We start from the raw sequence: 27,772 nt of genomic DNA, 5'->3' as shown, positions 1-27,772 counted from the left end.
CCATGGTCCCGTGTCCCCCAATGAGGCGTCACAGAAATTTTATATTGGGAATTAGAAATATCAGATGGAAATCAGCACATTAGACATGGATTAAAAAGGGTTTGCTGCTGTTTTATTACAAGCCTATTATAGGACCCTCAGCACATTAGTGCATTTTAAAAGAAAGAAATAACCGCCTCCGTACACAGATTTTAAACATTTCTCCATCACAAAAATGTTTCACATATAAAATATATTTATTTGTAGTAAAAACAAACCTTTAAATAACAGTAAAAAGAGTGAACAAACTAGAGTTTACAACAGTGGTCTGAAAGCTGTGGCTCTCCAGCAGTTGTCGAGGCATGCTGGGAGTTGTAGTTTCACAACTACTGGAGAGCCCTGTTTTGGAGATCACCGATTTAAAAGATATTGTGATTTATTTCACAGGAATAATAGGATCTGTTGAATTCAGATTTCTGCATAAATTTCATCATGACTAAGTGATACAGTTTGTGTTTTCAGATGCTTACATTTCCAATCAACTTGCCTTTTATTCACATTGTTTACAAAGAGGAGGGGTTCACATATTATTTCAGTCTATGTGCAGAACTCCAGGCTCATGTTAGTTGTATTGAGTCTTCTCATCATTTACTGCACTTCTGCATGCGAGTACACAGCAACAGAATTGAGCGGTAGGCAAAAGCAGGAAAGTATCCATCAGAATTCGATTAAATTGTGATTTTAGGATATATTCTAGATTAAAACCAACTGCATCTCTGGGAAATAACTCATCTATGGTCGGTCATCCCATCCGTCACTAAGTGTAAGGTTTCAATGTTACCATTAATAGATCTCCTTTGAGAGTTTATCATCAGGTGACAGTTTTACTGTCCGCTCGCTGGTTCTGTCTGTGGTGCCAGTTCTTGTGTTGGAGACAACCTTGTACACCTCATGGGGGAAGGTTTCTGAGGTTCTGAAGCTGTAGATTGGTCATTGCCCACAGACTGGCTTCCATACGCGCTGTCAACTTTTGACTCTAGAAATTAAAAAAAAAAAAAATATCAAATCAATCAATCACTGGTCACCACCAGATAAAACATCAGATAACACTCGTCTGAGTAAAGGGGGCTTTACACGCTACGACATCGCTAATGCGAACTCGTTGGGGTCACTGAATTGGTGACGCACATCCGGCCGCATTAGCGATGCCGTTGCGTGTGACACTGATGAGCGATTTTGCATCGTTGCAAAAACGTGCAAAATCGCTCATCGGTGACATGGGGGTCCATTCTCAAAGATCGTTACTGCAGCAGTAACGAGGTTGTTCCTCGTTCCTGCGGCAGCACACATCGCTCCGTGTGACACCGCAGGAACGAGGAAGCTCTCCTTACCTGCCTCCCGGCCGCTATGCGGAAGGAAGGAGGTGGGCGGGATGTTAAGTCCTGCTTAGCTCCGCCCCTCCGCTGCTATTGGGCGGCTGCTTAGTGACGTCGCTGTGACGCCGCACGGACCGCCCCCTTAGAAAGGAGGCGGTTCGCCGGTCACAGCGACGTCGCCGGGCAGGTATGTGTCACGGGTCTGGGCGATGTTGTGCGGCACGGGCAGCGATTTGCCCGTGTCGCGCAACAGATGGGGGCGGGTACCCACACTAGCGATATCGGGACCAATATCGCAGTGTGTAAAGCCCGCTTAAGGCTATGTGCGCACTGAGTGGTTTTCGCGGCGTTTTTTGGGTGCGTTTTTGGGCTCAAAACTGCATAACTTTGCTTCCCTAGCAAAGTCTATGACTTTTCTTTTTTGCTGTCCGCACACAACTTAATACATTCATCTAAAAAAACGCATGGGTTCAATTTAAAATCTTTCCTACCAAACGATGTCTGCACACCGTTCCTACTCCCAGAAGTGGCCCTACAATACACTTTACTGAAATCTGAGATGTTGCTTCTCATGACTGCAACTGGACTTTAACATCACATCCAGCCACTATTTTTATACAAGGGAAAATCTAATTGATTCAATATACAGTATTTAAAGATTTCTCTAGCAAACAATTTTCTAACAGGGTCTTCATTCCCAGAAGAAAAGTGTCTTACATGGTTTGACTAAAGATGACCTAACATTAGGTAAGTCTCCTAGTGTGTATGGAGGTTTCCGACTCACTACAACAGAATTCACAAAAAACAGATTGGACTTCATCATATCCGAACCTTTGTTTTCAAGGCACATAAGAGTCGAGTTTGCATATGTATAGGAGAGTGGGGTGTTTTAAGATAAGTAGCCGAAAAGGTTAGTCCTACACGTTAGGTCCACAATTATCTATCTGTAATCTGTACAGAGCTATGATTTTTCAGTAGGGATATCATGAATTGCTGAAAACTCCCTTTATGTACTTGTAGATAAATGTTTCCTTCACTTAAGATTTTTCATTTTAAGATATGTAACCTAAAACAGGAGCTATTAGCATAAGGAGGTGGAGAAAATCAGTCTGTAGCCGGCTGTTCTGATATTCCCGAAGTAACAAGTACTATTCCCCAAAGAGCAGCCAACATATGTGAATGAACCAGATCAATACTGCCGAGAATGCTCGTTTTTTGTTTCACATGCAAATAACCATGCTTATTATCCTAAACTTACATAGGGCTTAGGAGACCGCTGCAATTAAATCTTTACAGATATTGCTAAAATTATGGCTCGGATTCTACGTTTTTACACCAGAAAACGGATGTAAAATGCTTTGAAAAGTCACTATTGTTCTGCAACATGGAGTGTGTCTGACTTTTGGCATTTTTACACCAGTCTGAAAAGGCTCTGCCAAAATGGGCAGAACTGGGGAGGAATCAGGCAGGGTTGTGGCTCTAACCTTCCCATCAAATTCAGCAAAAGTCCCATAGTTCGTTCCGCTAGAAATACTACTCCAGCCCCTGACCAAGGAACATGCCACTGAGAAGGTGCGCCTAACTCATTAAGTGGCATAAGATTCTTAATTCATACTCCAGTGAGCTTTTCATTAAAGGGGTTGTCCGACATAACAAAAATTTTTGAGTTTAAGCTAATCTGTGCTGTATTGTCATATAAATCGCCCCTACATTGTTATTTTTTGTTTTCTAACTTTTGTTCCTCTTGAATTCACCCTTTATTCTCTGCAGCTCTCTGTTTACATTCAGCACAAGCAAACTGACCACTTCCTGTGCTAAACCTCCCAGTCACAGCTGGCACCGCCCGGCCTCACTGTCCAGCCCCACCCCAGTGTCCAGCCTCGCCCCCTGCACACACATTCCCTGTCAGTATATTCTGCCCCAGCACTGTCCTGTTATCACTACAGCATTGCAAATAACAGCCCCCATCGGGCTCTGCACCGCATACACACATCGGGCTCTGCACCTCATACACACATCGGGCTCTGCACCGCATACACATATCGGGCTCTGCACCGCATACACACATCGGGCTCTGCACCGCATACACACATCAGGCTCTGCACCGCATACACACATCAGGCTCTGCACCGCATACACACATCAGGCTCTGCACCGCATACACACATCAGGCTCTGCACCGCATACACACATCAGGCTCTGCACCGCATAACACATCAGGCTCTGCACCGCATAACATCAGGCTCTGCACGCACACACGGCGCTCTGTACCGACCCCCCCTACACCCATAGGGAACACATGTAGGGAGTACATACTCACCCATCCTCGGTCCCCGCCGCTCCTGCACGTTCGTGCGCTTTCTGTGCTCTGGCCATATCAGCACAGTAGTGACGTCACCGCTGTGCTGAAGAGAGCACAGACAGCGGGACAGTGATGAGAAGCGCTGCGCTCCTTCTCATCAGTGCTTTCAAATGTACCGGCATCTGTGATCTGTGATGCCGGTATATTTGAATGTGTGATCCTGAGCAGGGGCCCGGTGCTGGTGTTGACACCACGGCAGCCGCCGCCAGGCCCCTCCCCCAGGTCACGGACCCCACAGCAATGCAGGGGGAGGTTGTGGGCAGAAAACGGGGTGCGGGGGAATCTGTGGGAGGGTGCAGGGACGGGGGCGGGGACTCCACGCACTGTACAGCCAAGCAGGGAGGCGACATGCTGTTTCCAGATTTGCATGTCAACATGGCCCTGCCCATGTTGACATGAAATGACCGGAAGCAGCAAAATCGCGGCAGGAGCAGTCACATGACCACTCTGAGCCGAAGGAGAGGGGCTGACAGCAGGGCAGGTAAGTGGTCTCTATCTACTTACCTACCCCAATGTAGCCCAATAGGGTAATAATGAAAAAAACTCAAAATAAGCTGGATAACCCCTTTAAGATTAGAGTGTGCAACGCCAGTGTTAATGAATCAGCCCCTATGCTAAACTTAATCATACTGGACAGACTACAATTACTACTTAAAAGGGAACATGTCACCCCAAAGTGCTAATTAAAATGCTTAAATATTTCCGTAAGGGGCTTGGCCTCTCTAAAAATCATACCATGCATATACATTTAGGGCTATATATGCAGAAAAACCTAATTAGAATGCAGATTACAGCAGTTCAGTGCGCCTTTCGAGTGACTTATGGCTTGGTGCACAGTTATGCCATTCCAGTTATAAATTAAGCATAGTCCCTTATATTGACTGCCATCGCTTCCTTGGTAGTAGTGAATGCTGTATAGAATCAATCCCAGTTTCTGCATTTGCACAATCTGAACGCTCTGCTAGGTTCCCCCAGAGTCAGTGTGGGTGCGCTATGACACCTGGATCCTGCTTGTCGGCAGCTACACTTAACAAGTCTGAAATGCTCTTCTCCTCTGTTAAGACGCTCGCTCACTACACTTCCAAGTGTACTGATCGATGGCTGCAGAGAGGCAGGAGCCAGGATGACAGCGTGTCCACACTGACACTGCACCGACACTGCCAGCACTTCACTGCGCAAGCACTGTCAGTCAAGGTAAGGAACTAGGTTTAAGATGCAAATTGGAAGGCTTAATGATGCACTAATCCAGATGTGTATAATAGTAATATAACATTAATATTTAATTCCTGGCATGATTTTTTTTTTTTTTTTTTTTGGGGCCAAGTACCCTCTATAATTGTTTAAGTTTAATTTACACTTTGGAGCATAGAATCTCTTTAAAGAGAATCTGTCAGCAGATATTTGCTATGTAAACTGAAGACAGCATGCTGCAAGGGTTAACACAGATAATTCAGGGATGCCTGTCTTGTCAAGGTCTGTTGCTAATTTGCTATTTTAGTTTAATCAGGACTTCTTATTGGTCCAATTACAATGTCAAGTGCCTGACAGTCCAGCGTGCCCCCTACTGTGATTGTATATTGACAGTAAGGTGTCAATCTTTGACAACCTGGTGTGGGCGGGACAGCGCTCTCAGCTCTGCTTCATGACTAAATAAAAAAATTCTGATTTTGTCAAAACGGTAGCACCCAGTAATAGGCGGGCTTTGCATATTACGACATCGCAAGCCGATGCTGCGATGTCGAGCGTGATAGTCCCCGCCCCCGTCGCAGATACGATATCTTGTGATAGCTGGCGTAGCGAAAACTATCGCTACGCCAGCTTCACATGCACTCACCTGCCCTGCGACCATCGCTCTGGCCGGCGACCCGCCTCCTTCCTAAGGGGGCGGGTCGTGCGGCGTCATAGCGACGTCACACAGCAGGCGGCCAATAGCGGCGGAGGGGTGGAGATGAGCAGGATGTAAACATCCCGCCCACCTCCTTCCTTCCGTATAGCAGCCGGCGGCAGGTAAGGTGATGTTCCTCGCTCCTGCGGCTTCACACACAGCGATGTGTGCTGCCGCAGGAAGGAGGAACTACATCGTACCTATCGCGGCACCGGCATTATGGAAATGTCGGAGAATACACTGATCATACGATAACGACGCTTCTGCGCTCGTTCATCGTATCATCTAGGATTTACACACTACGATGTCGAAAGTGACGCCGGATGCGCGTCACTTTCGATTTGACCCCACCGACATCGCACGTGCGATGTTGCAACGTGCAAAGCCGCCCTAAGTGATACATCACAGGATTCAGGATCTCTTTGGCCAAATCATGCTGATCTCTGATGAGGTAGAAAAACCTGCTAACAGATTCCCTTTAACACACTATTAAAAAAAACGGTCTCAGTCCATATTTTCTGTACATTGCTTTTTTCTAAAATAAGTGTTCACAATCATGTTCCTTGTGCGATCCACTGCTATGCAACCAAAATTTAATTCTGAGCTTATGTAAACAGGTAAAAATCAGGCACATTTAGTCCTCTAGCGATATACCTCTATAGCACCGTTAGCAGAATACAGGCTTATTCCACTCACAAAATAGAAGTCAATACACAAAATAGCACATAGCGGTTTATCATTTACCGATGATTCTTTGAAGCATTTAGACTACACAAGAATAAATCTACAATATATGGCACAAGTATGCGCTTTTAGACCTGGTGATTGCCATTAGGACGGACTTATCACAGCGCATATGTCTTAAGTAGAACGACCTACCTTGAGTCTCCTGCTTGATGTAGGTCTCAGATTTCCGCAGTAGCTCCACCCCCTCGTTTAATCCCATGGACTGTAGAGTTTGGATTAGATTATCTAGGCTTCCACCAGCAAGCTAATAAAAAAAGAATTTTAGCTACTTAAAAGAAGAAAAGGATGTCCCACAGGATAGTGTGTGACACATGAAAACCACCAACCTACCTCATAACCGCGAAGAAGACTTTCTGTCGGGGAGGACGTGTTTCTGTAAGTGTCAATTAAGCTTTGAAGTTGTAGACGTGATGCGAGTTCTGTCCAATCAGATCCGGTCTGACCCCGATTTAACAGTCTCTCAAGACGTTGCATCGTATTGGTCTCCAGAGAGAGGACATTGACTGAAATATAAAACAGCAAACCTTTCCTTTAAAATCCATCATTGCCACCGCCTTGAGGCTTGCCGCCTCTGCCTTATTTCTTCCATTTTTCTAGTATCGCATATGTACAACATATCTGTCAATTAAAACCAATTTCACTATGTAACCATCACTAGCCATTTTGAACCTTTGTACCCATTACAAGTGGACAACTATTCTCAAGCCCAATCGCAAAATCTAAATTTGGTAAAGATCTAACTGTGACTTGGTCATCTCAGAACATCATTAATCAGCTTTTTTTTTCATTTCCTTTCTTGTTTCCCTAAAAAATCATCTTTATCTGTAATCACATTTCGATTCTCAGGATTTCCATCAATTTTACTATTTTTTAATCCACTTGCTAAGACTTAAAAGGGAATGTGTCACCACTTTGACCTTTTTAAACTGTTAATATGGGCACACAGGTTATAGAATGCTGAAAAATGTCATACCTGTCTGCCTCATATCAGGCGCCTTGTTGTTTAAATATTATCTTTAATCACTATGTAAATGAGCTCTTCCAGGTTATGGGGCAGATGCTGCCTTTAAGATAACTCCGCCTCCAAAGATTATTTTAAATAACAGGGGCGCTGCCAGTGTGACGTGTGATAGCTGCTCTCACTGTAGAGCTATGGGTGATTATAAAACAGACACATCTGCAGGTTTTGCTCAGCTTCAACTTCCATCTCACAGGCAACCAGGGTTACAATATTGTTAGAAATAAAGCAGAGCTCAGGGAGCTGCAAAAATGTGTTTGCAAGAAGTCAAATGTCATTTCTCCTGTTCTGTGTTAGTTACTTGTCTCACACTGGTAACGCCCCTTTTATTTAAAATACTCTCTGGAGGCGGAGCTATCTTCCAGGCAGTATCAGCCCCATAACCTGGAAGAGCTCATTTACATAAAGTGATAAAGAAGGGAATTTTGTTTACTTACCGTAAATTCCTTTTCTTCTAGCTCCTATTGGGAGACCCAGACAATTGGGTGTATAGCTTCTGCCTCCGGAGGCCACACAAAGTATTACACTTTAAAAAGTGTAACCCCTCCCCTCTGCCTATACACCCTCCCGTGCATCACGGGCTCCTCAGTTTTGGTGCAAAAGCAGGAAGGAGGAAACTTATAAATTGGTCTAAGGTAAATTCAATCCGAAGGATGTTCGGAGAACTGAACCATGAACCAAAAGAACAATTCAACATGAACAACATGTGTACACAAAAGAACAAACAGCCCGAAGTGCACAGGGGCGGGTGCTGGGTCTCCCAATAGGAGCTAGAAGAAAAGGAATTTACGGTAAGTAAACAAAATTCCCTTCTTCTTTGTCGCTCCATTGGGAGACCCAGACAATTGGGACGTCCAAAAGCAGTCCCTGGGTGGGTAAAAGAATACCTTGATAAAAAGAGCCGAAAACGACCCCCTCTTACAGGTGGGCAACCGCCGCCTGAAGGACTCGCCTACCTAGACTGGCGTCTGCCGAAGCATAGGTATGCACCTGATAGTGTTTCGTCAAAGTGTGCAGACTAGACCAGGTAGCTGCCTGACACACCTGCTGAGCCGTAGCCCAGTGCCGCAATGCCCAGGACGCACCCACGGCTCTGGTAGAATGGGCTTTCAGCCCCAAAGGAAGCTTCAGATGGAAAAACGGCCCTTGAGACAGCAAGTCTGGGTGGTCTGGGAGCGCCCACGGTTGACCCACCGTGAGGTGCCACAAATCCGGGTACCACGACCGCCTCGGCCAATCTGGAGCGACGAGAATGGCGCGACGACAGTCGGACCTGATTTTTCGCAGCACTCTGGGCAGCATCGCCAGAGGGGGAAATACATAAGGCAGTCGAAATTGCGACCAATCCTGAACTAACGCGTCCGCCGCCAGAGCTCTGTGATCTTGAGACCGTGCCATGAATGCCGGGACTTTGTTGTTGTGCCGTGACGCCATGAGATCGACGTCCGGCGTTCCCCAGCGGCGACAGATCTCTCGAAACACGTCTGGGTGAAGAGACCATTCCCCCGCGTCCATGCCCTGGCGACTGAGAAGTCTGCTTCCCAGTTTTCTACGCCCGGGATGTGAACTGCGGAGATGGTGGAGGCTGTGGCCTCCGCCCACAGCAGAATCCGCCGGACTTCCTGGAAGGCTTGACGGCTGCGCGTGCCGCCCTGGTGGTTGATGTACGCGACTGCCGTGGCGTTGTCCGACTGTATGCGGATCTGCCTGCCCTCCAGCCACCGATGGAACGCCTTTAGGGCTAGATACACTGCCCTTATCTCCAGAACATTGATCTGAAGGGAGGACTCTGTCGGAGTCCAGGTTCCCTGAGCCCTGTGGTGGAGAAAAACTGCTCCCCACTCTGACAGGCTCGCGTCCGTCGTGACCACAGCCCAGGATGGGGGCAGGAAGGATTTTCCCTGCGACAGAGAAGAGGGAAGAAGCCACCACTGAAGAGAGGTTTTGGCTGCCAGGGAAAGAGACGTTCCTGTCTAGGGACGTCGACCTCCTGTCCCATTTGCGGAGAATGTCCCATTGGAGTGGGCGCAGATGGAACTGCGCAAAGGGGACTGCCTCCATTGCTGCCACCATCTTCCCCAGGAAGTGCATGAGGCACTTCAAGGGGTGTGACTGGCACCGAAGAAGAGAGTGCACCCCTGTCTGCAGCGAAAGCTGTTTGTCCAGCGGTAGCTTGACTATCGCTGAGAGAGTATGAAACTCCATCCCGAGGTAAGTCAGTGATTGGGTCGGTGTCAACTTGGACTTTGGGGAAATTGATGATCCACCCGAACCGCTGGAGAGTCTCCAGAGCGACGGTCAGGCTGTGTTGACACGCCACCCGGGAGGGTGCCTTGACTAGGAGATCGTCTAAGTAAGGGATCACCGAGTGGCCCTGAGAGTGTAGGACCGCTACAACGGATGCCATGACCTTGGTGAAGACCCGTGGGGCTGTCGCCAGACCGAAAGGCAGTGCCACAAACTGAAGGTGTTCGTCCCCGATGGCGAAACGCAGGAAGCGTTGATGCTCGGGTGCGATCGGCACATGGAGATAAGCATCCTTGATGTCGATTGATGCTAGGAAGTCTCCTTGTGACATCGAAGCGATGACCGAGCAGAGAGATTCCATCCGAAACCGTCTGGTTCTCACGTGTCTGTTGAGCAGTTTGAGGTCCAGAACGGGACGGAATGATCCGTCCTTTTTTGGCACCACGAACAAGTTGGAGTAAAAACCCCGACAACGTTCCTGAAGGGGAACGGGGATCACAACTCCTTCTGTCTTCAGGGTGTTCACCGCCTGAAAAAGTGCATCGGCTCGCTCGGGGGGCGGAGATGTTCTGAAGAAACGAGTCGGAGGACGAGAGCTGAACTCTATCCCGTAACCGTGAGACAGAATGTCTCTCACCCATCGGTCTTGGACATGTGGCCACCAGGCGTCGCAAAAGCGGGAGAGCCTGCCACCGACCGAGGATGCGGTTTGGGGAGGCCGAAAGTCATGAGGAGGCCGCCTTGGAGGCAGTGCCTCCGGCGGTTTTTTGTGGACGTGACTTAGACCGCCACGCATAAGAGTTCCTCTGGCCCTTCTCTGGCCTGTTGGACGAGGAGGATTGGGACTTGGCTGAGGGCCGAAAGGACCGAAACCTCGATTGTATTTTCCGTTGCTGAGGTCTCTTCGGTTTGGACTGGGGTAAGGACGAGTCCTTTCCCTTGGATTCCTTAATAATTTCATCCAATCGCTCGCCAAACAATTGGTCGCCAGAAAACGGCAAACCGGTTAAGAACCTCTTGGAAGCAGAGTCTGCCTTCCATTCGCGTAGCCACATGGCCCTGCGGACTGCCACCGAATTAGCGGTACGGCTAGCAGAGTCCAGGACGGCGTTCATGGCGCAGGACGAAAAAACCGACGCCTGAGAAGTCAAAGACGCAACTTGCGGAGCAGAGGTACGTGTGACCGCATTAATCTCAGACAGACAAGCTGAGATAGCTTGGAGTGCCCACACGGCTGCAAAGGCCGGGGCAAAAGACGCACCTGTGGCTTCATAGATGGATTTCACCAGGAGCTCTATCTGCCTGTCAGTGGCATCCTTGAGCGATGAGCCATCTGCAACTGATACTACAGATATAGCCGCCAGTCTAGAGACTGGAGGATCCACCTTGGGACATTGAGCCCAACCCTTAACTACGTCAGAGGGGAAGGGGTAACGTGTATCAATAAGGCACTTAGTAAAGCGCTTGTCCGGAAATGCTCTGTGCTTCTGGACAGCATCTCTGAAGTTAGAGTGATCGAAAAAGGCACTCCGTGTACGTTTGGGAAACCTAAACTGGTGTTTCTCCTGCTGCGAAGCCGACTCCTCTATAGGTGGAGTTGGGGGAGAAAGATCTAGCACCTGGTTGATGGACGCTATAAGGTCATTTACTATGGCGTCCCCTTCAGGTGTATCAAGATTGAGAGCAACGTCAGGGTCAGAGCCCTGAGCTGCGACATCCGCCTCATCCTCCAGAGAGTCCTCAAGCTGAGACCCCGAGCAGCGTGAGGAAGTCGGGGAAGATTCCCAGCGAGCCCGCTTAGCCGGTCTGGGACTGTGGTCCGTGCCGGAGTCCTCCACGTGAGACCTAGGGGCCACCCCGGGAGCACGCTTCGGCGCAAACCGAGAGGGGCCTGGAGGCGATGATCCAACAGTGCCCGGGGCCTGTGTAAGGACCGATCTGGACTGCAAGGCTTCTAGTAGCTTAGCAGACCATTTGTCCATAGACTGAGCCATGGATTGTGAAAGCGACTCAGAGAGTTTCTCAGCAAAAACTGCAAACTCTGTCCCTGCCACCTGGACAGGGGAAGCAGGCGGTTCTGCCTGAGCCGAGGGTCCCACAAGTGCCCGAGGCTCCGGCTGAGCGAGTGCAACAGGGGCCGAGCATTGCTCACAGTGAGGGTAGGTGGAACCTGCAGGTAACATAGCCGCACAAGAGGTACAGGTTGCAAAATAACCCTGTGTCTTGGCACCCTTGCTCCTTGTGGACGACATGCTGTTGTCTCCCAGGAGAGTGATCACTGAGGGTATATAGCCAAAAGCAAAACAACTCGGCCGACAGAGAAAATATATACAAATATATATATACAAATATATATACATATATATACACACTTCGGCACCCTAGGGGGACCAGCACCGGGTGACCGGTGTGGCTTACCGACCGCCCAAAGCGGTGTGTGTCCACCAGATTCCCTGCCTTGGGCCTCCCAGCTGCAGAGCTCGTTCCTGAAATCCTCCACCGGCAGACTGTGTTGTAAAAATGGCTGCCGGAGCTCTCTGGGGAGGAGGGAGCCGTGGGTGGCGACTAGAAAAGTGCGGGAATCTGGTGCCCCACAGTGATCAGTGAGGGGGGAGGAGGACACCTAAAGTATGCTCCAGCCCTCACTGCCGACGTCCAGTCGACCTTCCCGCCCTTACCCCTGACTGGCAGGCCCGGGGGCGGGAGTTATGGTACTAGGCCGCATGAAGCCGGGGACTAAAGTTAATACCGCGGCCGACAAACAGGCGCGGTCGGCGCGGAAGTCCCGGTCGTCACAAAACCAGCAGCAGCTGCAGCGTCTGTGAAACAAGCGCTCCATGCACCGTCCCCATGGGGACACAGAGTACCTTTAGATGCAGGGCCCTGTCCCTGATGATACAAAGTCTCCTGTCCGGCAGATTCCCACAGGGGCTGCGGAGGGAGCCCGGTCCCAGTGAATGGATGACCGGTTAGGATCCCACTTCTCCCAGAGCCTCTAAGGGATGGTGAAGGAAAACGGCATGTGGCTCCAGCCTCTGTACCCGCAATGGGTACCTCAACCTTAACAGCACCGCCGACTTAGTGGGGTGAGAAGGGAGCATGCCGGGGGCCCTGTGGGGGCCCTCTTTTCTTCCAACCGATAAAATCAGCAGCTGCTGCTGACTAAAATGGGAGCATGAATGGATGTGTGCCTCCTTCTACACAAAGCATAAAACTGAGGAGCCCGTGATGCACGGGAGGGTGTATAGGCAGAGGGGAGGGGTTACACTTTTTAAAGTGTAATACTTTGTGTGGCCTCCGGAGGCAGAAGCTATACACCCAATTGTCTGGGTCTCCCAATGGAGCGACAAAGAAAGATGATTTTTCCACAAGACATCTGATATGAGGCATACAGGTAGGACTTTTTCAGCATTCTATAACCTGTCTGCCCATATTAACAGTTTAAAAAGGTCAAAGTGGTGACAGATTCCCTTTAACTATCCATTTATGGCTTTTCAGCAGACTGAGGAACAGTTATGAAATCTATTATTTTGCGTGCCCATAATGGTAATAAAAGTGGCTGTAGACATCTACTTTCTGGAGATCAGTGTAAAGAACAGGAATTTAGGACCATTAGACTATTCTACAATTAAAGGGTCCAAGAGGTATGACGTTCAACAGTACCTGGCTTTGGTCCCACTGGTTTTCTAGCTGTTCCTCCAGCTGGATGTTTAGACAGGATGTCTCGCACCTAAGGTACAAAGCAATTTATAAAGGAAACCATCATTAGTATTGCGTATAAACCACAGTGTAACTTGTGTACATTTACTCTATGACGGATGCAGAGGCCATTTAGAATCTTTTTTGACTATGTACATGTACTGGCAAGTTTCAAAGAGTCTATGAACTGGCAAGATCATGTGCCTGTTAAAAATCTATTTGAAAGCCCATCCTTGGCCTCATGTGATGTACCTGGAGGTCAGCAGCTTTCGATGTACAACGTGAGCATTCTTTGTAATTGATCTGACTACAATGCTAACACGAGACATAATAATCGTAATTATCCCGCTCAGACATTTCTATTCTCTGCAGGTTTAGATTCTGCCATTACTCACACAGGAACCCTGCATGCCGGCATTTCTGATGTACAATTTGTTCTGTGCTGTGAGGACATGATGCTGTAAAATCAGCTGCGATATTTCAGTTAAATGGTCACTTTCTCTTTTCTTCCGAACTGTGAGTTTTATCCAAATGACAGATTGCAAAAAGCAGACTTGCGTCATGCAGCTGACAGGTTGGGGGACACAAGCCAAGCTCTTACACAATACACATCAATTAGCTCCATGGACTCAAGTCTGAAGATGCAGAGGACAATACGGTGACATATAGCAGAGGTAGGTGGAAATGTCACACTAACTGCAACAGATGCAGCTTCTATTCATTGTATTTCAGATATACACAAGAGTAAAAGGAATGAATAGTGTTGAGCAAGTAGTTAACTATTCGTACACGTTATGCTGTTAGCGCTATTGTCCGCTACTCGCATATCAGTTATGAGTAGCGGACACAATGTAAGTCAATGGGAAATACTCGCTAAGTAGCGAGTAACCCGAAAGCAGTACTGTTTGCTACTCGCACGAGCGGTACGGCTTTCAGGTTACTCGCCACTTAGCGAGTATTTCCCATTGACTTACATTGTGCCTGCTACTCGTAACTGATATGCGAGTAGTGGACAGTATTTGCTACCAGCATAGGGAGTACGAATAGTTAACGACTCGCTCAACACTATGAATGAACAAAGCTGACACAAGAAGAATTGAAAGGCCACCTTATGGTCAGACTGTTGTTAATGCTAAAAGTAATCATTCAATTTTTTTCTCAAGTCTGACAAGCAAAAGAGAAGAGATTTATGAATATCTTTTATTAGTGAGAAAGGGTTCTTTTTCTACTAAGGCTATGTGCACACGTAGAAAATTTGCTGCTTATGTTCATCGTTTTCCTTGCAGATTTTAATCAAAACACATACCAGCAAAGTCTATGAGAATCCTGACTTGCTGTGCACATGTGGCTTCTTTTTTACTTGCAGATTTCATTGCAGAAAGAAAAAAAAAAAAATATCAGCATGTCAATTCTTTTTTTTTTTTTTTCTTGCGTTTATATAATCCACTGCAGTGCTTGATCACTGCAGTAGATTAGATCGGTCAGTGCTGCACTCACATCTGGCATGGTCTGTGAGATGATTGGTAGCTCAGTAACCCAGGATCGTAATGGTGACGAACCAGGGTTGCCATGGCAGCGATCGGGTCCTGGTGATCGCATTACAGGGACCCGATCACCAGGGAGAGGTAAGTGACCTCTTGAATGCTGTGATTGCATTAATCGCAGCATTCAAAGGGTTAAACTGCTGAGAGCGGGGCAGGCACTACTCGGGCAGTGAGAATCGGGTCCTGACAGTAACATCAGCCGTAGACCCGGCGGTGATCAGGGGGGTACAGCGCAGAAACCCTCGCGATCATCATGACTTAAAAATAAAAAGTTAAACCTGTATATAAATCAGCTATGTGGGCATATACCCTGAATGTCCTCCTATACGCCCCCTATATTGATCACTCAATAGCCAATAAAATTGCTTTTCACTGACTGATCAGATTACAGCAGCTGCCCAACAATAATAGAAAACACGTCTATAGAAAACCCAGTGCACAGAGACAAAAGCAGAGACACAAAGAAGCTGCTGCAGTTTCTAGTGAATAGATCAAACTGCCAAGAGTGGGGGATACAAGTCACATAGAGGCCACAAATAATGTTTTCCTTTTGTACACATAGCAGCAATTACACTGTGAACTGTACTTTTGTATAGTAGAATTTCCCAACTTAAATATCCACATAATCTAACCAATACAAGTTATTGCATGAATTATGAAAGCCTTACCTTTTGACTTTGGGTTAAATCCAGCGGTGTGTGCCCTGGATGCCGTCTCTTCACACCACAGTGTATTCTTCTGTGCTCTTGTTCTGGGTCTATGGTCTCATCTTCTGATTCTGTCTCCCCCTGCTGGTCAGAGTCGGTATCCATTTCCACATCCGACTCGCTGTCGGTATAATCACTGTCGCTGGATGCAGCTGGATGCACAGGCTCATCGTTTTCTAATAGAGCGTTAGCACCTGACAAACAGAAAAGAAAATATATGACAATACTTTAACACCCACAAATGTCTAAATTAAAAAATAAAAAAAAAAGTTTATCAATGCAAAACACTAGCCTCAGGGAAAACAATCATTATTCTCTTAATATCACAAATGCAAAAAAAGTGCCTTACTGCATATAGGCAAAGAGACCTTGAATCTAATGATGTATCCCTCTGACACAGAGTTTTTAGATTCAGCAATGCAGCAGAGCTGAAAAAAGCTACCCCGCCCACTTCAGTCTCTCTATGTACAATGTCTATAGACAGTGAGCTGTTAATCCCAGAAGGGGGCATGCCGGACTAGCAAACACGCGCTGCTGTAATTGACCTAGTCTGGCATTGATATTCTCCTGAAAATTTTCAAACATTCCTAGTAAGCAACAGCAGGGATCTTGATAAGAGAGGCATCACTGAAATCTGTGATTTAACCCCCACAACATTCTGACTTTAGATTACTTAGCAAAAATCTGCTGACAGATTCCTAGTAAGCCCACAATTATATAGCTTTAACTGGAATATGTTTCGTTAAATAGCTAAAATGCCAAAACCTGTGTCCCTGTCCAAATATTTCTGGACCTAACTGTACATAGTATCAAATTATTTGCTAATCAAGAATCCCACACTCTGTTATTTCACCGCAGCCATCTTACTGGTGTCCGGCCCTACATGTTAGGCTTCATTATGCAATCTGCAGAATGCGCTGTACTTACCTGCATTGATCAGCATCTTTGTGAGGACTGGAGAACCAAGGCTCGCAGCCAGATGCAAAGGGGTATTTCCACCAAATGTCTGAGCATTGACATTTGCACCCAGCTGAAAGAGAACATACAAACAGATGAGGAATGCAACTCTGCGATGGAAGTGAAATTGTTACAATGGTTCACAATAAATGTCACAACTGATGATTCTCTGCCAAAATATCAGAATTTGGCCAGACGGTGTCTTCATAACCTTTTGTTAATAAGTTCTCAGGTATTTAATACATTTTACCTGAAAATATAAACCAACCTTGAGGGAGGGATTGTTCGGCAGTCACAGTGACGCCGCCGACCAGGTATGTGCGTGTGACGCTGCTGTAGCGATAATATTCGCTGCGGCAGAGATCACACGATATCGCATGCACGACGGGGGCGGGTGCTTTTGCGTACGATATCGCTAGCAATTGCTAGAAATATCGTAGCGTGTAAAGCCTGCTTAAGGCCTCATTTAGATGTCTTTTAAAATTTCATTTTGAGTATGAGTGTTATCAGTGTTTTTCAAGCATTGAACTCGTGCCCAATAGTAAATAGGGTCCAGAATTTACGCAGACTAAGATTGTGAAGACCTGTTCGCGTGCAATCCCCGGGTCGGATCAAAATCAACAAAACAAGTCCATGGGTCCATGGGGGAAAAAAAGGAGAAATTGGACAGCACTTGGATGCCATCTGACTGTAAGGCCAATCTTCTACCTGCCATCTGAATGTGGGCCAATTTTCACAAATTGCGAGATAGAATAAACAATCTGTTTTCTTCCCAACACAACTGATGACACTTGGGACTAAACTCCGATGACACTCTGATAAAACCCAATGAGAAAAAAAATGGATGTTTGAATGTGGTGTCAGGGTAGGATCATAAGAGTGTTTTTCGGTCAGAGTGCTGTCCTTGAAATAAAACAACAAAAAACAGCAGATATATATATATATATATATATAAAATGAGCCTGACATACAAACTAGTTGATGTTCATGGATAGATAGAGCGATAGATAGAGAGAGAGAGAAGAGAGAGAGAGATCGATAGATGATGGATAGATAGGCAGTTTGTTTGACAGGCTTACCCATTCAAGTGTAAGGGTGTGCAAAAGAAGAACATAACACACTCCATACAGAACATCCATATAGCATACACTTTTTCTGGGTACATTCTAATTCTTTAATACAGGAAACTAAAATGGTATTGTAAATTATTCTAAATAAAAATGATTGCATATGGATAACAAGTGAGAAGATAACCTTCCAAGTTTTCTGGGTGAAACGCTAACTATTTTTTTTTATACGATCATGTGAACCAAACCTTAGTGAGGTGATGAAGAATGGAACCCAAAAATAGATAGACACTTTTTGTCCTCCTCTTTCAATGAGCTGCTCCTCACAAGACTGTCTTGTACAGTAATTTAAGGTGGTTGTATTAAAAGGGAATCTGTCACCAGGTTTTTGCTTCCAAACCTGACAGCCGCATAATGTAGAAAAACGGATTCCTGTGATGTGTCACTTATTGGGCTACCTGCTGCAGTTTTTATAAAATAGGTTTTATATCACCCTAAGAATATCATTATAGGGTTAAACACCGCTCATAAATATGGAAGACTACCTGGCAGCAGGTTTACTAGTTATCTAATCATAAAAAAGGGAATTTTGTTTACTTACCGTAAATTCCTTTTCTTCTAGCTCCTATTGGGAGACCCAGACAATTGGGTGTATAGCTTCTGCCTCTGGAGGCCACACAAAGTATTACACTTTTAAAAAAGTGTAACCCCTCCCCTGCCTATACACCCTCCCGTGGATCACGGGCTCCTCAGTTTTGGTGCAAAAGCAGGAAGGAGAAAACTTATAAATCGGTCTAGGGTAAATTCAATCCGAAGGATGTTCGGAGAACTGAAGACCATGAACCATTCAACATCAACAACATGTGTACACAAAAGAACAACCAGCCCGAAGGGCACAGGGGTGGGTGCTGGGTCTCCCAATAGGAGCTAGAAGAAAAGGAATTTACGGTAAGTAAACAAAATTCCCTTTTTCTTTGTCACTCCATTGGGAGACCCAGACAATTGGGACGTCCAAGAGCAGTCCCTGGGTGGGTAAAAAACAATACCTCAATAGAAAGAGCCGAAAACGGCCCCCTCTTACAGGTGGGCAACCGCCGCCTGGAGGACTCGCCTACCTAGACTGGCGTCTGCCGAAGCATAGGTATGCACTTGATAGTGCTTCGTGAAAGTGTGCAGACTAGACCACGTAGCTGCCTGACACACCTGCTGAGCCGTCGCCCGGTGCCGCAATGCCCAGGACGCACCTACGGCTCTGGTAGAATGGGCTTTCAACCCTGAAGGGAGCGGAAGCCCAGAAGTACGGTAGGCCTCGAGAATCGGTTCCTTGATCCACCGAGCCAAGGTTGACTTGGAGGCCTGAGAGCCCTTGCACTGGCCAGCGACAAGGACAAAGGGCGCGTCTGAACGGCGCAGGGGCGCCGTGCGAGACACGTAGAGCCGGAGTGCTCTCACTAGATCCAAAGAGTGCAAATCCTTTTCACACTGGTGAATTGGATTAGGGCAAAAGGAAGGCAAGGAGATATCCTGATTTAGATAAAAAGGGGATACCACCTTAGGGAGAAATTCCGGGACAGGACGCAGAACCACCTTATCCTGGTGAAAAATCAGGAAGGGAGCTTTGCATGACAGCGCTGCAAGCTCAGACACTCTCCGAAGTGATGTGACTGCCACCAGGAAGGCCACCTTCTGGAAAAGACGGGAGAGAGAGACATCCCACAGCGGCTCAAAAGGCGGCTTTTGAAGAGCCGTCAGGACCCTGTTAAGATCCCAAGGTTCCAACGGACGTTTGTGTAAGGTGGAACCATGTGGCAAACCCCCTGCAGGAACGTGCGGACCTGCGGAAGCCTTAATAGATGCTTTTGAAAAAACACGGAGAGCGCCGAAACTTGGCCCTTGAGAGAGCCGAGGGACAAACCCTTGTCCATTCCAGATTGTAGAAATGAAAGGAATGTGGGTAAGGCAAACGGCCATGGAGGAAAACCGTTATCAGAGCACCAGGATAAGAAGATTTGCCAAGACCTGTAATAGATCTTGGCAGACGTTGGCTTCCTGGCTTGTCTCATGGTGGCAATGACATCCTGAGATAACCCTGAAGACGCTAGGAGCCAGGACTCAATGGCCACACAGTCAGGTTGAGGGCCACAGAATTCAGATGGAAAAACGGGCCTTGTGACAGCAAGTCTGGGCGGTCTGGAAGTGCCCACGGTTGACCCACCGCGAGATGCCACAGATCCGGATACCACGACCGCCTCGGCCAGTCTGGAGCGACGAGAATGGCGTGACGGCATTCGGACCGGATCTTGCGTAGTACCCTGGGTAGCATCGCCAGAGGGGGAAACACGTATGGCAGTCGAAACTGCGACCAATCCTGGACCAAGGCGTCCGCTGCCAGAGCTCTGTGATCCTGAGACCGAGCCATGAAGGCCGGGACCTTGTTGTTGTGTCGTGACGCCATGAGGTCGACGTCCGGCGTTCCCCAGCGGCGACAGATCTCTCGAAACACGTCTGGGTGCAGAGACCATTCCCCCGCGTCCATGCCCTGACGACTGAGAAAATCTGCTTCCCAGTTTTCTACGCCCGGGATGTAAACTGCGGAGATGGTGGAGCCTGTGTCTTCCACCCACTGTAGAATTCGGCGGACTTCCTGGAAGGCTTGACGACTGCGAGTGCCGCCTTGGTGGTTGATGTACGCGACGGCAGTGGCGTTGTCCGACTGTATTCGGATCTGCCTGCCCTCCAGCCACCGATGGAAAGCCAATAGGGCTAGATATACTGCCCTTATCTCCAGGATATTGATCTGAAGGGACGATTCTATTGGATTCCAGGTTCCTTGAGCCCTGTGGTGGAGAAAAACCGCTCCCCAACCTGACAGGCTCGCGTCCGTGGTGACCACGGCCCAGGTTTGAGGTAGGAAGGATTTTCCCCGAGACAGAGATGTGGGTAGGAGCCACCACTGAAGTGATGTTTTGGTTGCAAGGGAAAGAGAGATGTTCTTGTCGAGGGAAGCCGAACTCTTGTCCCATTTGCGAAGAATGTCCCATTGGAGTGGCCGTAGATGGGATTGCGCGAACGGCACTGCTTCCATAGCTGCAACCATCTTCCCCAGGAAGTGCATGAGGCGCCTTAAGGGGTGTGACTGACTCCGAAGAAGTGATTGCACCCCCGCTTGCAGAGAAAGCTGCTTGTCCCGCGGTAGCTTGACTAACGCTGGCTGGGTATGAAACTCCATCCCGAGGTAAGTCAGTGATTGGGTCAGCGTCAACTTGGATTTCGGGAAATTGATGATCCACCCGAACTGCTGGAGAGTCTCCAGAGTGACGGAAAGACTTCGGTGACACGCCACCCGAGAAGGAGCCCTGACTAGGAGATCGTCCAAGTAGGGGACCACCGAGTGGCCCTGAGAGTGCAGGACCGCCACGACGGATGCCATGACTTTGGTGAAAACCCGTGGGGCTGTCGCCAGGCCGAAGGGCAATGCGACGAACTGGAGGTGTTCGTCCCCGATGGCGAAACGCAGGAAACGTTGATGTTCGGGAGTGATCGGCACATGGAGATAAGCATCCTTGATGTCGATCGATGCTAGGAAGTCTCCTTGTGACATCGAGGCGATGACCGAGCGGAGCGATTCCATCCGAAATCGTCTGGTTCTCACATGTCTGTTGAGCAGCTTGAGGTCCAGAACGGGACGGAATGACCCGTCCTTTTTTGGCACCACGAACAAGTTGGAGTAAAAACCTGAAGGGGAACGGGAATCACAACTCCATCCATCTTTAGAGCGTCCACTGCCTGAAAAAGTGCGTCGGCCTGCGCGGGGGGTGGGGAGGTTCTGAAGAAACGAGCCGTAGGTCGAGAGCTGAACTCTATCCTGTAACCATGAGACAGAATGTCTCTCACCCATCGGTCTTGAACGTGTGGCCACCAGGCGTCGCCAAAGCAGGAGAGCCTGCCACCGACCGAGGATGTGGCTAGATGAGGCCGAGAGTCATGAGGAGGCAGTCTTGGAGGCAGTGCCTCCTGCGGCCTTTTGGGGGCGTGACTTGGACCGCCACGCATAGGAGTTCCTCTGGCCTTTTTCCGGCCAGTTGGTCGAAGAGGATTGGGACTTGGCGGAGGGACGAAAGGACTGAAACCTCGATTGGATTTTTCTCTGCTGAGGTCTCTTAGGTTTGGACTGGGGTAAGGAGGAGTCCTTTCCCGAGGATTCCTTAATAATCTCATCCAACCGTTCGCCAAACAAATGGTCGCCAGAAAAAGGCAAACCAGTTAAGAACCTTTTGGAAGCAGAGTCTGCTTTCCATTCGCGCAGCCACATGGCCCTGCGGACTGCCACGGAGTTAGCGGATGCTACAGCCGTACGGCTAGCGGAGTCCAGGATGGCATTCATGGCGTAGGACGAAAATGCTGATGCCTGAGAGGTCAAGGAAGAAACATGTGGAGCAGAATTCCGCGTGACAGCATTAATCTCAGTCAGACATGCCGAGATTGCTTGGAGAGCCCACACGGCCGCAAAGGCCGGGGCGAAAGACGCGCCCGTGGCCTCATAAATAGACTTCAAGAGCTCTATCTGTCTGTCAGTGGCATCCTTCAGGGATGAGCCATCGGCAACAGACACAACGGACCTAGCAGCCAATCTAGAGACTGGCGGATCCACCTTGGGTGAGTGTGCCCAGCCCTTAACGACTTCAGGTGGAAAGGGATAACGCGTGTCAGTGAGCCGTTTAGCAAAGCGCTTTTCCGGAACCGCTCTGGGCTTCTGGACAGCGTCCCTGAAGTTAGAGTGATCAAAAAACGTATTGCGCGTACGTTTGGGGAAACGGAATTGGTGTTTCTCCTGCTGAGAAGCCGACTCCTCTGCAGGAGGCGGCGGTGGTGTGAGATCCAACACCTGGTTGATGGACGAGATAAGATCATTTATTAAGGCGTCCCCCTCAGGGGTATCAAGGTTAAGGGCGAAGTCAGGGTCAGAGCCCTGAGCTCCCCCGTCCGCCTCGTCGTCCTGAGAGTCCTCAAGCTGGGATCCAGAGCAGCGTGAGGAGGCCGGGGAAGAGTCCCAGCGAGGCCGCTTAGCCGGTCTGGGGCTGCGGTCCGGGCAGGAGTCCTCCGCCTGGGGCCTAGGGGCTATCCTGGGAGCGCGCTGCGGCGCGGACAGAGAAGGGCCTGGAGGAGACAGACTAACAGGGGCCGGGGCCTGTGAAGGGCCCGGTCTGGACTGCAAAGCTTCAAGGAGCTTAGATGACCATTTGTCCATAGACTGTGCAATGGATTGAGAAAGTGACAGAGAGTTTCTCAGCGAAAGAGGCCAACGACGGTGACTCTGTCCCTGCAGCCTGATCAGGGGGAGTAGGGGAATCTACATGAGCCGAGGGGCCCACAAGTGCCCTAGGCTCCGGCTGAGCAAGCGTGGCAGGAGTCGAGCATTGATCACAATGAGGGTAGGTGGATCCCGCAGGCAACATAGCCCCACAAGAGGTACAGGCCGCGAAAGAAGGGAATTTTGTTTACTTACCGTAAATTCCTTTTCTTCTAGCTCCTATTGGGAGACCCAGACAATTGGGTGTATAGCTTCTGCCTCCGGAGGCCACACAAAGTATTACACTTTAAAAAGTGTAACCCCTCCCCTCTGCCTATACACCCCCCTGTGCATCACGGGCTCCTCAGTTTTGGTGCAAAAGCAGGAAGGAGGAAACTTATAAATTGGTCTAAGGTAAATTCAATCCGAAGGATGTTCGGAGAACTGAAAACCATGAACCAAGAACAATTCAACATGAACAACATGTGTACACAAAAGAACAACAGCCCGAAGGGAACAGGGGCGGGTGCTGGGTCTCCCAATAGGAGCTAGAAGAAAAGGAATTTACGGTAAGTAAACAAAATTCCCTTCTTCTTTGTCGCTCCATTGGGAGACCCAGACAATTGGGACGTCCCAAAGCAGTCCCTGGGTGGGTAAAAGAATACCTCGTTAAAAGAGCCATAAAACGGCCCCTTCCTACAGGTGGGCAACCGCCGCCTGAAGGACTCGCCTACCTAGGCTGGCATCTGCCGAAGCGTAGGTATGCACCTGATAGTGTTTAGTGAAAGTGTGCAGACTCGACCAGGTAGCCGCCTGACACACCTGCTGAGCCATAGCCTGGTGCCGCAATGCCCAGGACGCACCCACAGCTCTGGTAGAATGGGCTTTCAGCCCTGAAGGAACCGGAAGCCCAGAAGAACGATAGGCTTCAAGAATTGGTTCCTTGATCCATCGAGCCAAGGTTGACTTGGAAGCCTGCGACCCTTTACGCTGGCCAGCGACAAGGACAAAAAGTGCATCCGAGCGGCGCAGGGGCGCCGTGCGAGAAATGTAGAGCCGGAGTGCTCTCACTAGATCTAACAAGTGCAAATCCTTTTCACATTGGTGAACTGGATGAGGGCAAAAAGAAGGTAAGGAGATATCCTGATTGAGATGAAAAGGGGATACCACCTTAGGGAGAAATTCCGGAACCGGACGCAGAACCACCTTGTCCTGGTGAAACACCAGGAAGGGGGCTTTGCATGACAGTGCAGCTAGCTCAGACACTCTCCGAAGTGATGTGACTGCCACTAGGAAGACCACCTTCTGCGAAAGGTGTGAAAGAGAAATATCTCTCATTGGCTCGAAAGGTGGTTTCTGAAGAGCCGTTAGCACCCTGTTCAGATCCCAGGGTTCTAGCGGACGCTTGTAAGGAGGGACTATGTGGCAAACCCCCTGCAGGAACGTGCGTACCTGCGGAAGCCTGGCTAGATGCTTTTGAAAAAAACACAGAGAGCGCCGAGACTTGTCCCTTAAGAGAGCCGAGAGACAAACCCTTTTCCATTCCGGATTGAAGGAAGGACAGAAAAGTGGGTAAGGCAAATGGCCAGGGAGTAAAACCCTGATCAGAGCACCTGGATAAGAAGATCCTCCACGTCCTGTGGTAGATCTTGGCGGACGTTGGTTTCCTGGCCTGTCTCATAGTGGCAATGACCTCTTGAGATAACCCTGAAGACGCTAGGATCCAGGACTCAATGGCCACACAGTCAGGTTGAGGGCCGCAGAATTCAGATGGAAAAATGGCCCTTGAGACAGCAAGTCTGGTCGGTCTGGTAGTGCCCACGGTTGACCCACCGTGAGATGCCACAGATCCGGGTACCACGACCTCCTCGGCCAGTCTGGGGCGATGAGGATGGCGCAGCGGCAGTCGGACCTGATCTTGCGTAAACACTCTGGGCAGCAGTGCCAGAGGAGGAAATACATAAGGCAGTCGAAACTGCGACCAATCCTGAACTAATGCGTCTGCCGCCAGAGCTCTGCGATCTTGAGACCGTGCCATGAATGCCGGGACCTTGTTGTTGTGCCGGGACGCCATTAGGTCGACGTCCGGCTTCCCCCAGCGGCAACAGATCTCTTGAAGCACGTCCGGGTGAAGAGACCATTCCCCTGCGTCCATGCCCCGACGACTGAGAAAGTCTGCTTCCCAGTTTTCTACGCCCGGGATGTGAACTGCGGAGATGGTGGAGGCTGTGGCTTCCACCCACAGCAGAATCCGCCGAACTTCCTGGAAGGCTTGCCGACTGCGTGTGCCGCCTTGGTGGTTGATGTATGCCACCGCCGTGGCGTTGTCCGACTGAATTCGGATCTGCCTGCCTTCCAGCCACGGCTGGAACGCCTTTAGGGCTAGATAAACTGCCCTTATCTCCAGAACATTGATCTGAAGGGAGGACTCTGGCTGAGTCCAGGTACCCTGAGCCCTGTGGTGGAGGAAGACCGCTCCCCACCTTGACAGACTCGCGTCCGTCGTGACCACAGCCCAGGATGGGGGCAGGAATGATTTCCCCTTCGACAAGGAAGTGGGAAGAAGCCACCACTGAAGGGAGGCCTTGGTTGCCCGAGAAAGGGAGACGTTCCTGTCGAGGGACGTCGACTTCCTGTCCCATTTGCGGAGAATGTCCCATTGAAGTGGACGCAGATGAAACTGCGCAAATGGAACTGCCTCCATTGCTGCCACCATCTTCCCTAGGAAGTGCATGAGGCGCCTCAAGGGGTGCGACTGGGCTCGAAGGAGAGATTGCACCCCTGTCCGTAGTGAACGCTGTTTGTCCACCGGAAGTTTCACTATCGCAGAGAGAGTATGAAACTCCATCCCGAGATATGTCAGCGATTGGGTCGGTGTCAATTTTGACTTTGGGAAATTGATGATCCACCCGAATCTCTGGAGAGTCTCCAGAGCAATGTTCAGGCTGTGTTGGCATGCCACCCGAGAGGGGGCCTTGACAAGAAGATCGTCTAAGTAAGGGATCACCGAGTGTCCCTGAGAGTGTAGGACTGCTACCACTGTTGCCATGACCTTGGTGAAGACCCGTGGGGCTGTCGCCAGGCCGAAAGGCAGTGCCACGAACTGAAGATGTTCGTCCCCAATGGCGAAACGCAGGAAGCGCTGATGCTCTGGTGCAATCGGCACGTGGAGATAAGCATCCCTGATGTCGATTGATGCTAGGAAGTCTCCTTGGGACATCGAGGCGATGACGGAGCGGAGAGATTCCATCCGGAACCGCCTGGTTTTCACGTGTCTGTTGAGCAGTTTGAGGTCCAGAACGGGACGGAAAGATTCGTCCTTTTTTGGCACCACAAACAAGTTGGAGTAAAAACCGTGACCCCATTGCTGAAGGGGAACAGGGATCACCACTCCTTCTGCCTTCAGAGTGCTCACTGCCTGAAGAAGAGCATCGGCTCGCTCGGGGGGCGGAGATGTTCTGAAGAAACGAGTCGGAGGACGAGAGATGAACTCTATCCTGTAACCGTGAGACAGAATGTCTCTCACCCATCGGTCTTGGACATGTGGCAACCAGGCGTCGCAAAAGCGGGAGAGCCTGCCACCGACCGAGGATGCGGTTTGGGGAGGCCGAAAGTCATGAGGAGGCCGCTTTGGGAGCGGTTCCTCCGGCGGTCTTTTTAGGACGTGACTTAGACCGCCATGAATCAGAGTTCCTCTGACCCTTCTGTGGCCTGTTGGACGAGGAGAATTGAGACCTGGCTGAGGGCCGAAAGGACCGAAACCTCGATTGTACCTTCCGTTGTTGAGGTCTGTTTGGTTTGGACTGGGGTAAGGACGAGTGCTTTCCCTTGGATTGTTTAATGATTTCATCCAATCGCTCGCCAAACAGGCGGTCGCCCGAAAATGGCAAACCGGTTAAGAACTTTTTGGAAGCAGAGTCTGCCTTCCATTCACGTAGCCACATGGCCCTGCGGACTGCCACTGAATTGGCGGATGCTACCGCCGTACGGCTCGCAGAGTCCAGGACAGCATTCATGGCGTAGGACGCAAACGCCGACGCCTGAGAGGTTAAGGACACAACCTGCGGAGTAGAGGCACGTGTGACTGCATTAATCTCAGACTGACAAGCTGAGATAGCTTGGAGTGCCCAGACGGCTGCGAATGCCGGAGCAAAGGACGCGCCTATAGCTTCATAGATGGATTTCATCAAGAGCTCTATCTACCTGTCAGTGGCATCCTTGAGTGATGCACCATCTGCCACTGCAACTATGGATCTAGCCGCCAGTCTAGAGACTGGAGGATCCACCTTGGGACACTGAGCCCAACCCTTGACTACGTCAGGGGGGAAGGGGTAACGTGTGTCATTAAGGCGCTTAGTAAAGCGCTTATCCGGAAAAGCTCGGTGTTTCTGGACTGTATCTCTGAAGTCGGAGTGATCAAGAAACGCACTCCGTGTACGTTTGGGAAACCTAAAGCGGAATTTCTCCTGCTGAGAAACTGACTCCTCAATCGGAGGAGCTGAAGGAGAAAGTTCTAACACCTGATTGATGGACGCTATAAGGTCGTTTACTATGGCGTCCCCCTCAGGTGTATCAAGGTTGAGAGCAGTGTCAGGATCAGAGCCCTGATCTGCCACATCCGCTTCATCCTCTAGAGAGTCCTCATGCTGAGACCCTGAACAGTGAGATGAAGTCGAGGGAAGCTCCCAGCGAGCCCGCTTAGCCGGTCTGGGACTGCGGTCCGTGTCGGAGTCCTCACCGTGGGACCTATGAGTCGCCCCAGGAGCACTTTGCTGCTCCAACCGAGGGGGGCCTGGGGGCAATGATTCAACAGTGCCCGGGGCCTGTGTTACCGGTCTGGACTGCAAAGCTTCTAGTATCTTAGCAGACCATCTATCCATAGACTCAGAAAGTT

At 49.4% G+C, this 27,772-nt stretch overlaps 1 protein-coding gene across 3 annotated transcripts in view; it reads right to left on the bottom strand.

Moving 5' to 3' along the window:
- Positions 1 to 217: 217 nt before the first annotated feature.
- Positions 218 to 27,772, bottom strand: part of NFKB2 (nuclear factor kappa B subunit 2) — an 81,318-nt gene continuing 53,763 nt past the window's right edge. For 2 of the 3 annotated variants that reach the window (XM_075348893.1, XM_075348894.1), the window contains exons 17-22: positions 16,492 to 16,594; positions 15,526 to 15,758; positions 13,278 to 13,344; positions 6,680 to 6,852; positions 6,482 to 6,593; positions 218 to 1,015 (exon numbers count right to left, since the gene is read on the bottom strand). In XM_075348893.1, the coding sequence (XP_075205008.1) occupies positions 864 to 1,015; positions 6,482 to 6,593; positions 6,680 to 6,852; positions 13,278 to 13,344; positions 15,526 to 15,758; positions 16,492 to 16,594 (840 nt within the window). In that variant the 3' untranslated portion in view covers positions 218 to 863. The remainder of the gene's footprint in view (positions 1,016 to 6,481; positions 6,594 to 6,679; positions 6,853 to 13,277; positions 13,345 to 15,525; positions 15,759 to 16,491; positions 16,595 to 27,772) is intronic. The other variant, XM_075348895.1, reaches the window with a different exon arrangement.

The sequence above is a fragment of the Anomaloglossus baeobatrachus genome, chromosome 5 (assembly GCF_048569485.1).
Source record: "Anomaloglossus baeobatrachus isolate aAnoBae1 chromosome 5, aAnoBae1.hap1, whole genome shotgun sequence".
Taxonomy (NCBI): Eukaryota; Metazoa; Chordata; class Amphibia; order Anura; family Aromobatidae; genus Anomaloglossus; species Anomaloglossus baeobatrachus.
Note: the sequence above shows the minus strand (reverse complement) of the source record. Positions and strands in the feature narration are given on the sequence as shown.